The 12311-nt window shown below is 43.2% G+C and overlaps 1 protein-coding gene across 2 annotated transcripts in view; it reads right to left on the bottom strand.

Annotated features, from left to right (window-relative positions):
• The window catches only part of GPAT4 (glycerol-3-phosphate acyltransferase 4), a 41549-nt gene that overhangs the window by 25717 nt on the left and 3521 nt on the right, over window positions 1–12311 (bottom strand). For both annotated transcript variants that reach the window (XM_037526132.2, XM_037526133.2), the window contains exon 2: window positions 161–1167. In XM_037526132.2, coding sequence (XP_037382029.1) covers window positions 161–325 — 165 coding nt within the window. In that variant the 5' untranslated portion in view covers window positions 326–1167. The remainder of the gene's footprint in view (window positions 1–160; window positions 1168–12311) is intronic.

The following is a 12311-nucleotide window of genomic DNA, read 5'->3' as shown; positions in this document are numbered from 1 at the left end:
TCTTTTGACTCAAAATGCCACCTCTCATACTCTCAACTTTCTCCATAACTAATAAAGAGATAACAATCCACCTGATAGGAACAACTCTTAGCTAACAGCACTCTCCCCCTTCTCTGTAAAATAACCATTGAAACAATAACCATGAGACAACACAACTCACCGCAAAGATTTTTAACAATGTCTTCATGTAGAGCCTTCGGATACCAAAGGAGACTCCAAAAATGGCCGGGACTATGATGAAAACGAGAAGGAGGGTAAAGAGGACAGTCAGGGAGATGCCCAGAAGGTTGACAATCAAGCTGTCAAAAGGCAGCAACAGGAACATGGTGGAGGATCCAGGCAAGGCCGATGCCCTCCTCCCCAAGAACAGACGACAGCCTTCAGAATGTCCTCTCAGACAGCACTAGCCTAGCAACAGAAGCAAGTCCCCAAAGGACAACAAACTCCATTCCAAAGTTCACATCATTTGACTGCTGAAGGTGAAGCTTGGGAGAAGAAGTTAAAAAAGGGCAGAGGAGGCAGCCCCCAAATGCCAAATCTCCCTGGAAGAAACAGACTTTGGAGGTGAATGAGGCAGGATCAATCTTCAGCACAAGCATCCGAGTCCAGGCTGAGTTTCTGAGAAAGTGAGCAAGGAGGGAGGGATCTCTGCTCTGCTATCCTTAAGCTGCTTCCAGAAGTCTTACTTTTTTCCTGCTCAAGAGCATTTAGCAGATAAATCTGTCCTGAAGATCTGTCATTGCCAGCAGTACCAAGAAGAGTTCAACCCGGTGCCAGAAAAATCCTGCTATCTCCCGTGGAGGGGTTGACTGCTGGGACTTCACACAGAAGGCTACTGAACTTGAATATATGGAAATTAAATAATTGCTTTCTTAAAATTCCTTCATAAGCTGAAAATTGTGTTCATTGTAGAGAGTTCACATCTGGCCCCATTCCTCCTCTGGAGAGGCTCCTGGTGCGTGCTGCTTCCAGGACCCTCCTACCTGGAGAGCGACGGTCTTTGCCAGTAGGACACAGATGCTGGCACAAAATGTCTCATGCTGCCTGTGGTGAGTGTAATTCCAGACGCGTCTGGCATTGGTTTCCTCTGGATATTCTTCTCCCTCAGGCCCCCTTCTCAGCGGTGACCTGGGTTCTTGGCAAGAAGTTGCTTACATGCTGCCAAAGCTAGGAGTGGAAACAGAAACACCGTCAGTCACACAAATCAAGAGAAACATCAATATGCTTTGGGGGTGGGAGTAGGGTACTGTTTTAGGGTAAATCTAGTCAGTGCCAGCGTCTCAAGTCATTCAAGGTCGAAGAGACCGGGCAGAGCAACAGGTTTCCTCTCATGGACATGAGAGGAAAACACACAGATGTTTCATATAGTTTTTAACTCCAGTGATATGATCTGTGCCTACTCAAACTTCCTGGATAAAAAAACATGAATATACGTTTTAATAAAAGAGGTTATACTGTGAAAAGTAAATTTCCTCTTATCTGCCCCTAGCTACCCACAGTTTTCTTCCGCGGATGCAACCAACACGACACCAACTTTTTATTCTTTCAGAGATAAGGTTGCGCTTATACAAGGAAATCACAACTGATCTTTTCTACCTGCTCCCTAACCTGGCAACAATAATGACCGCATACTATACACACTGTTCTGCACCTTGCTCCTTCTGTTTTTTAGTTTAACTTCTCTTGTAAGCATGATCCATCAGCATACAGAGCTCCCTCACTCTTTAGAGGGGCATAGGTTTTAACTGGAGAATGTATGATTTAGTTAACTCATCTCCTGAATCTGGACATGGTTTCCACTTTGTTATAAGTACTGTAATGAATTGCAGGGGAAAAGGAAATGAAGTTTTAATTTTACAAGGTATTGTCACATTTTCTACATAGAGATTAATCTAATCTCCTCTAGTCTCTCCCCACACTGACCATTTTTTTTTTAAATGTCAACTACTACTCTTTTTATTTTTATTTATTTATTCATTTATTTATTTATTTTTTAAAGATTTGTTTTTATTTATTTATATAAGCACTGGGTACAGTCAGAAGCGCGGGAGAGTGAGAGAGTTCACCAGAGCCAGAACGGGGAGCAGAGCAGGCAGAAGGACCGAAGTACACTGCTGAGGGGAGCAGCGGGCGACAGGAGAGGTCTGCACGCCATGTGAGATCCTCCTTCTCCTCCGGTGGCCGGGGAGCAGTCCGGGGATCGAACCGGCACTGCAGAGGCTGTGGGCAGCTTCGCAACCCAGCGCTCAACCGCTGCGCCACCGGGGAAGCCCACACTCATTTTTTTTTAAAGACTTTTCAGAGCAGTTTTGGGTGCATGGAAAAATTAAGAGTAAGCTATAGAGATTCCCCTTACACCCTCCTGTCCCCACATATGTACAGCTTCTCTCATTATTACCATCCCCCACCTGAGTAGTACATTTTTTGCAACTGACAGACCTATCTACATTAACACATCATAACCACCCAAAGTCCACAGTTCACATTAGTGTTCTCTCTTGGTGGTGTACATTCCATGGGTTTTGACAAGTGTATAATGACATATCAACCGCTATAGTACGATACAAAGTATTTTTACTGACCTAAAAATTCTCTCTGCTCCAATGATTCATTCCTCTCTGTCCCAACCCTTGATAATGACTGATATTTTTACTGTGCCTTGTCCAGAATGTCATATAGTAAAAATCATACAGTATGAGCCCTCTCAGACTGACTTCTTTCATTTAATAAGGCTACTCATTTTTAAAACTGCACTACTTCCGGGCCTCCCCGGTGGCGCAGCGGTTGAGCGCTGGGTTGCGAAGCTGCCCGCGGCCTCCGCAGCGCCGGTTCGATCCCCGGCTGCTCCCCGGCCACCGGAGGAGGGTCCCACATGGCGCGCAGACCTCTCCTGCCGCCCGCTGCTCCCCTCAGCAGAGTACTTCGGTCCTTCTGCCTGCTCTGCTCCCTGCTCTGGCTCTGGTGAATTCTCTCACCCTCCCGCACTTCTGACTGTACCCAGTGCTTGTATAAACAAACAAACAAACAAATAAATAAATAAAAACATGCCTCTATAAAAAAAAAAACAAAACTGCACTACTTCCAATATCTTACAAAAGTATTCCAATTTTGTATTACACCTAGGCACAAGTTACAAACTTGGGGGCATCCTATCGCGTCTCTTTCACAAGTACTTTGGCTTCACATCAATTACTGTCTGGCCCTGTTCAATATAGTTAGAACATCAAGATGATGAATATAGGGTAAGGTAAAAGGTATCAGGCTTTTCTGCCCTCCTGCCATTAGGATTGATGACAGAACCTTGTGGTTCTGAATGCATGCCTGATGGCGAGTACCTGGATTGGCATGTGTAAGTGGGTACACCTAGGCTAAGACTGGGCTTATACGGGTGGTATCACGGGGATGCCTGCAGAAGCCAAGAACGAAGCAGAACCATGAGTAGAAGCAGAGAGTAGAGTAGGGAAGCAGAGAGAAGGTGAGAAAACGCTGGCGAGCCCAGAGTGAAGATTTGCTGCCAGCCTCCCAGCCCCCCAGCGCCCCTGCCTGCCGTGTACCTGGTAAATCCTAATAAAAGCCTGAAAAGTCACTGAGGGCTCTAGGACTCCTCCCTCACCTGTCTGTCTGCTTGGGTCATAGATATCCTGCTCCGTGTCCTATCCTGCCACTACAATGAACAAATGACTTCACCTTATATTTTGTCTAACACTATAAAACTCAAGCCCTCTCACATGTTATCCTGCAACCTGTTGACATGTTTTTCCATTTATCAATTAGGAAATAAGTGAGGTATAAACAAATCCAGTTCTTCTGATTCCTAACCCAATACTGCTTGAATTGCAATCCCAACATTTAGTGACAAAATTAAAAGCACATGCTATTTCAGTGGCACAAAGTCACAAATACTAAATTCCTGTTTCTGATCCAGCACCACTTCAACTTGCATTTTATCACTATTATTCCTAACATTTACGGAATACTAACAAGACAGACATTGAGCTCATTTATAAGCATTACTCACTTAATTCTCACAACAACCCTACAATGAAGTTATCATTACCAGTTATTTACAGGTGAAAAAAAATCCAGGTTTAGAGGATTAAGTAAATTACTCAGGATCAGAGAGCTAGTAAGTGGTAGAGTAGGAATTTAGACAAGTGCATCTGTCTCAGAGTCCAAGCTCTTTAATCATTATGCCCTCCTATCTTCCAAACTACCGTGAAACAAATGAATACTTTCTTCATGCTGGGCCTGCTCCACAGAACTTCTGGTGACCAGAGAAAAACAACATAACAAATCTGGATTCATGCATCATCAGAATTTGGTGTTATTCTCAGAATTCAAGGTACAAACCTGTTCTTCTATTTTTATAAACTGGCCAAACTGATTGTAGATGCCAGATTTCTAACTACATCCCAACAGAGATTCAGGAAATTAAACATATTTCTGAGACACAATCAACTTAATTCCCTGTCTTGAGCTCACTGTATTTCTTCAACCTGTCTAAGGCCAAGCTAATTCTAGGAGCACACCTCCATTCCGGTCTTGCATCCTCATCCCGTTTGGCCAGCATTCCCATGGGAAAGAAGCAGTAAGAGCCCTCTGTCCTAATGGACAGCTACTGTCACACTGGTCAAGGTTACCTTGAGCTCCATGGACCCAAGATGACTGACACAAGGGTCACCCTGACCTCCCCTACCAGAGTTTATCTCTCTTTTCTCTGGATCACAATCAAATGAGAAATTCCCAAGATTATTATGGGTTCATGTCCCCAAGACACTAAGATAAACACATTTAGCAATAAATTAATTTCTTCACCTAGTTCAGGGGGGTTGGTAAACCATGGCCCATAGGCCAAATCTGGCTATAGCTTGCTTTTATAAAACTCATGACTTAGGAGTGATTTTTACATGTTTCAAGGGTTCTAAGAAAACAAATAATCATGTGACAGAGGCCATGGCAAATCCTATTTACAGAAACAGCATGTGGACCCCTGAACTCAGTTGTTCTTTTCTCCCTCAGAGGTAATGAACTCTCCCCTTGTTGTCCTGCTCCACCTCTTGAGTTCTTGTTTATGAGTTCCAGACTCCAGAACAGAGAACAGTAAACTAGCCAAACAAGTTATCTGGCCAACACTTAACACACCTCACATAAATTCTTGGAAGTAGAAAGAAAAAAACCACCAAATTGTGGTTATCAAATAGGGTTCCAAAAAAGCCAAAACAAAACCTTGCCAGGTTAGCAGAACAGCCATTAAAACCAGGGGTACACTGGTGTCTTCAGGTTACCTAAACACAGATTTTGAAAACTGCTGACATCATAAGTTAATCACACCACAAAGTCTAGTTACCACTCAGCCATAAGTAAATATAACCATGACTCCTTACGTATGAGGTGGGATGCTCAAAGAAATAGTTACTCATTCTATTAACTTTCACAGCTTTCAGCCAAATTCAGAATTATTTGAAGTAAAGTTCCTCCTAAAGCCCAACTGGTCCAGAGAAAAAACATAAAAACCAACTAATTTAGGGAACTTTGAGGAAAGAGGGCAACTTTCAACCAAGCATGGGACAGACTCCTTTGCTGAACTAAACTCTTCAACCCACTAATGGGGAAAATCTGGGCTGTTAGGCCCCCAAATGACCCAATTTTCAGGGATTCACATTTCTCAGAGTGACATTCAGCACATATTTCCTGGGCACATGCCATATACCACACACCACATGCTATGTTAGATGGTAGATATTTAATGACGAACAAATATGCCTAGAAACAAGCATTAAGCCTATACAAAGTCATAATTTCATATTTTGGTGATTGTTAACGAGAGTCTTGGAAGAGAAATTAACAGATATTACAGAACGTAAGCAAGAGTACCTAAACTGTTCTGATCGTGTCACAAGACAGACTTTTAATTGCAGAATCAAATACTCCTTTTCATAGATCTTGGTGACACGTCTGTAGTGGCAGGAACAGGCCACTGTGCAGGTTTTCTGATCCCATGCAGGCCGGGTAAAGGAGGAGTCATAGCCCTCCTCAGTGGCTTATGCACGTCTTTTATTGGGGTTTACCAGGTACACAGCAGGCAGGGGCGCTGGGGGGCCGGGAGGCTGGCAGGCCTCCCAGCCCCCAGCAAGTCTTCACTCTAGCTGGGCTCTCTGGCCTTCTCTCGGCTTCTGCTTCTCTCGCTTCTTTCTCGGCTTCTTGGCTTCTCTCTCTGCTCTTCCGTTCGTTCTGCTGGCGTCCCCGTGACGCCGACCTTAAAAGCCCAGTCTTAGCCCAGGTGAATCCCATCTACCTATGCCCACACCCTACTCCAGGTGCCCGCCATCAGGCATGCATTCAGGACCGCAAGGATCCATCATCTATCCTGATGGCGGGAGAGCAGAAAAGCCTGACATTTTTCCTTACCCTACAGTCCACCCCCTCAGGGTTTTCTGCCATATAGTCTTCATATATACAATTTTCTTATCAAACATAACAATGCAGCCATGGGCCACAAAAGCAAATACAGGGGGGCGGGAGGGGAGGGATTGGGATCAGAAAGGGGGGGTTAAAAAAAATAAATTAAAATAAATTAAAAAAAAGTGTATGCACTTAATAAAACTTGGGAAATTGACACTTAAAATGTACATTTCATTGTATGTAAGTTTTACATTAAAATAAAAAACTATGCTAATAAAAAAAAAGCAAATACATCACAATATAACAAAATACAACAGAACACAAATAAGTCCAGGCAGGGCCCCAACCTAGTGCAAAAGACAATTATTGGTACCAGCAGACAAGCCACCAAATCTGCTGCCAAAGGCACTGCTCATATAAGGGAGGGGAATCACTCACGGCATCTACTGTAACATGACAGGAGCCGTCAGGCTTCCTGACCTTCTCTGGCTGAAGTCTCGGCTACAAGCCACACACCGCATCCACCCCCAGGATGCACTCACTCTGGGATTGGCGATTCTATTCTGTTGGGGGTAATCGCCAGCCTTCAGGGTTTCTGAGGGTTGGAGCAGTCGCTCCAACACTCGGCCTTCATAGCCACCGATGCGACTCGCAGACCCCTGCACTCAGGCCAACTCACCGCACAAGCACATGGTTCGGGGATCCAAACTCTACATTCGGCTGGGGCTCCACCCCAAGCCACGTTCCCCACCCGTCCCCCAAAGGATGTGTTCCTCATCTCCTCACCCTCACTCGACAATGAGCAGGGCATCACCCACAGGTGATTTTACGAGACTCACAGGTCTTCAGCATACTTGGGCTGCTTAACAGCTGCTCAGGGCTTCCCAAACTTAGCATCAGCACCAGCTTTTGCCTTCTCAGTTGGCTTTTCTCCTCTGCCTGGCTGCTGGGCATGCACAGGCTGCTTTTGGCCATCAAGGCCCACTGGCCACCCCCGGATTCTCAAAAAAAAAAAAAAACCAAAAACATAACCTGCCAAGGTCCTCCGCCTACTGGCGGGATTGTCAGTCCAAGTTCATCAGTCCGAGTCCATCAGTCCAAGTCCATTAGGCCAAGTTCATTGGCCTCTCCCTGAATCAGCACTGGCGAGCTCGGAATCGTGGTCCTCCCGTCGCCGATGATTCTTGCTGCCTCAGGGGTCGTTGGCTGGTCCTCTCAGGCAACTCCTCCACACGAAGTCTCATCCTACAGCTCCTGGACCTCGTCCATCTCCTATGCCGCCATGACGCCTCCAGCGTCGTCACAGGGAAACAGTCTGTTACTCCTTAGTCCCTCCAGGTCTTCGGAGGGCTCCATACCCATCTGCATGGATCATCTTGCTGACTTACGCCAATTGTAAGGGCAGGAAGGACACACAGCAGGTTTTCTGATCCCATGCAGGCCGGGTAAAGGAGGAGTCATAGCCCTCCTCAGTGGCTTATGCACGTCTTTTATTGGGGTTTACCAGGTACACAGCAGGCAGGGGCGCTGGGGGGCCGGGAGGCTGGCAGGCCTCCCAGCCCCCAGCAAGTCTTCACTCTAGCTGGGCTCTCTGGCCTTCTCTCGGCTTCTGCTTCTCTCGCTTCTTTCTCGGCTTCTTGGCTTCTCTCTCTGCTTCTCTGCTCTTCCGTTCGTTCTGCTGGCGTCCCCGTGACGCCGACCTTAAAAGCCCAGTCTTAGCCCAGGTGAATCCCATCTACCTATGCCCACACCCTACTCCAGGTGCCCGCCATCAGGCATGCATTCAGGACCGCAAGGATCCATCATCTATCCTGATGGCGGGAGGGCAGAAAAGCCTGACATTTTTCCTTACCCTACAACGTCCTACTTCAACAGATCATGACTTAACAGAATATAGCCAGAGAGATGCCACATACCAACTCAAAAGGAAGACGATAACGTCATTTATTTAGAAGTAAATGCTTACCTGAAAATACAAAAATAAAAGTAAATGTTCAGGCTACACAGGAATAATGCATTTTTAAATCACACCAAGCACTGTGTCTGTCACATATTAGATCTCAATTGAGAGGTACATATTATCACATTTCATTATGATCAGAAGAAAGTGAAAGTAATGCCTTCAGTTCTTGGTACCAAACTTTAAGAGGACTAGATAGAGAGGAAAGCAATTCAAAATACAGACGATCCTTGATTTATGGTGGGGTTCCATCTCAACAAACCCAATGTAAACAGAAACTCTTTAGTCAAAAATGCACTGAAAAGTGCCTACCCTACCTTATAGCTTAGCCCAGCCTACCTTAACAAGTTCAGAACACAAACATTAGCCTAACCACGCAATTATCTTAATTACCTTCCTCTTCTCACCACCAGTAGCAGACTTAGATGGCAGTTTTGTAGACATGATGGGATGCAAAAATACAAAAACACAATATCCAAAAGTTGCTGGCAACACAGTGCACCACAAAGTATCGACTGTTTTCCTCCTTAACTGCTTGGCTGAGCAGAGCTCTAGCTTGCTGCCACTGCCCAGCCCCATTAAAGCATATCATATCACAAATTCCCAGCTCAGGAAAAGATCAAAATTCAAACTACAGTTCCTACTGAATATGTTACTTTTGCACCATCATAAAGCTGAAAAAACATAAGTCAAACCATCAAAAGTCAAGGACCATATGAGTGTCACAGAGCTACATAAGCCAAACAATACTACATACCTAGCAAGCACCAGGTGATCAATAAAAAGATTAGCTGTAAAACAGAGAAATGTGGACAATGAGATGGTATAAAAAATTATAAACCATAAATTGGAGAAAATAAAAAAATACACTCAAGTATTGCTAGTTGCAGAAGAGAATGGTACTATTTTTATGGGAAGGCAATTCAACTGCTATCAGAATTTTTAAAGCACGTAACCTTAGATCCAAGAATTCTACTTCTAAAATTTTATCCTAAAGATAAATCAGAACAGTGGTTCTCCCACCAGGGGTCATTTTTTTTTTTTTTTTACCCCCTCAAGGAACATCTGGTGATAGGTGCAGACTATTTGGCTGTCACAACTTAGGATGGGAGTGCTACTAGCATCTAGGTTCACAGAAGGCAGGAAGTACTAAACATCCTAATACACAGCCAGCTCCCACAACAAAAAATAAACAGTCCCAACAACAGTAGTGCTGAGATTGAGAAATCCTGTACAACAACATATGCAAAATGATATAGGTGCATAGTTACTTGTAATAGCAAGAGAAATATCACTGTCCATTAATAGAGGATACAACGGAATAGTATTCATGTCAAATAAATAAATAAATAAAAAGAGAGAGAGCGCTACATATGCACCAGTAGGAAACAGTCTCCCAGTTAGATGAAGACCAATATTTACAATAAATATCAATTGTAAGGGAGGGAGGAAAAGGAGAAATACACAGTTTAAATGTATTTGCAAAGATAGCATCTCTGGAAATATACACACGAATCTGGTTACAGTAGCTGCCTCTAGAAGGGGAAAGAGAGGTTACTTTAATTGTTGGTCTCTTTTAAAACCGTATCATTTGGAATAGTCAATAGTCTCAAGGTTCAAACAAGCTGTGAATCCTCACTTCTATCACTTCATTAGTAATGTTTGAGTGTAACTAAGAGTAAAATTACTTAATCTCTTTAAACAACTAAAGGACTGCTCAAAATTATGAGACAAATGTTCAAAATACATTTGTCCACTAATACTACTGTTGTCACCATTCTAAGCTCCTGTTACTAAAAACAAGCAGGGGAATTCCGAAGAAGTGAAGCCATTACACAACTGAGAAATACACATTCAATGAGCACTCCAGCCTAAAGGCGCTTAAAATCCCCTAACCTGGCTGCAGCCTGAGATCCCATCCATAAACTGCAAGTGATCAGACAGGCAGACCAGTCACAGCTAGTGTCTGCAGAGCACCTGTCGAGAAATTGAGGCGGGGGTGGGGGGGTTGGGGAGGGTGGGGGGTGGTAGAAATGTTTGATGTTTAAAGGTGGTACCCTGAGCCAGTGCTTCAGAAAAGATTGAATGTCAAGGATTTTAAGTCAATAAAGCAGATACCCATGTATGGACAGCAGGGATGTGAGTAGTGCAGGCCTTCAGAAAACCCCACTCCTTTGGCCACTACAGGTTATACTTGTTTTCCATGCAAGATGCATATCTGGATCACTTGAGCCTCAGCCCACATGAAATAAACCAGAGTCTCCTTGAGTGGGGATCTGATTTGTTTTTAAGAGACTTGGGAGATTCAAAGTATGGATATGAGAACCACTGGGTTAGGGGCCCTGACTAGTTAGGTCAGCGAAGACCAGCTGGAAACTGAGAACTGACAACCCATTACCTATCTTTGATTACAAATTCCTCCTAAGTAAATAAATTGTATCCAATTCTCTAACCAAAAAAAAAAAGGGGGGGGAGGGGAGAGAGAATATAGACACACTGAAGTATACTGATAAAAGAGTTGGTGAAATCTAAAACTACATCACAGGACCATGAAAACTGGTAGCAGTCATATAACATTAGACAACATCAGGGATCTCAGAAAATTAGATCAAGTTGCCGGTCATCTAGAAAAAGCAGATTTGCTTTGGACACCTTGAGAGAGTTGGGAGTCACGGATGCAAATTTTACCGTAAGGTTAAGAATCTAACTTTCATACCCTGCTGCTGGTAATGGTAAAGCCCCTGGGAAAACAGGATGCTGTTTAGGAGGGAAAGGGTATAATCTGGTTAAACATAGTTACTACATGACCCAGCAGCTCCCTCCCCAGGTATACATTCAAGAGAAGTAAAAACAACTGTCTACATAAAAAATGCCACACTAATGATTACAATGACGTTAATTCTGACCAGCCAAACTACGAACTGATGAATTAAAAATCAAAATGTGTTAAGGGAATATTATTGAGCCATAATAAAAGTGAAATATTGATACATGCAACAATATGGATGAACATTGAAAACATCATGCTAAGTGAAAGAAGCCAATCACAAAAAGAACACATACTCAACTCTACAGAGCCATAAAGTAGATTAGTGGTTACTGAGGGCTGGAGACAGGGGAGGGAATAGAGTATGAGTTTTCTTTTTGAGTTGATGAAAATATAAAATTGACTGTGGTGATGGTTACACATATCTATGAATATAACATATACTGAATTGTATACTTTAAAGGGAGGAATTACATAGTATGTGAATTCTATCTCAAAGCTGTTAAAGAATCTAAGATTGGGTTGTTCAAAAAGAACAGATTGCTCAGGGAGCTATTTACCCATATCTGCATTCTGCAGGGTGCCAGATACATTACGATGGTTAGACCAAGATGTCTTTTAATATTCCTTTCCAAACAAAGCTGCTACCTACAAGATTTTGTATGGGAATACACTTTCAATTTCTCTTGGGTTAAATATATGTAGGAATGACTGAGTGTAAGGAGGTGTCGGTTTAGTTTTTTAGGAAACTGCCAGCCTACTTTCTAAACTGGCTGTACCACTTTGCTTTCTCACCAGCAGTGTATGCAAGTTCCATTTTCTCTACATCCTCACCAACACCTGATATATGATCAGTCTTTTTTAATTTCAGACATACTAATGGATGTGAGGTGGTATTTCAGTTTTCATTTGCATTTCCCTAAAGGCCAATGATATTGAGCATCTTTTCATGTGCTCAGTTACCATAGGTATAACTCCTTTGATAGAGTTCAAATTTTCTGCCTATTTTTATTAGATTATTTTATTATTGAATTTTGCAACTACTCATTTTTTAAATGTCAGGTTTCCCCTCAACGACTGACTAGTCATATAAAATAAGAAAACATTACAATGACCTATACACTTAAAAATAGTTTTTTAAAAAAGAACTGATCCCATCAAAAATGGGAAAGCACTTCATCA

The sequence above is a fragment of the Talpa occidentalis genome, unplaced genomic scaffold, assembly GCF_014898055.3.
Source record: "Talpa occidentalis isolate TD23 unplaced genomic scaffold, MPIMG_talOcc4v2.1 talOcc4.4, whole genome shotgun sequence".
Taxonomy (NCBI): Eukaryota; Metazoa; Chordata; class Mammalia; order Eulipotyphla; family Talpidae; genus Talpa; species Talpa occidentalis.
This window is presented reverse-complemented; position numbering and strand designations above follow the sequence as displayed.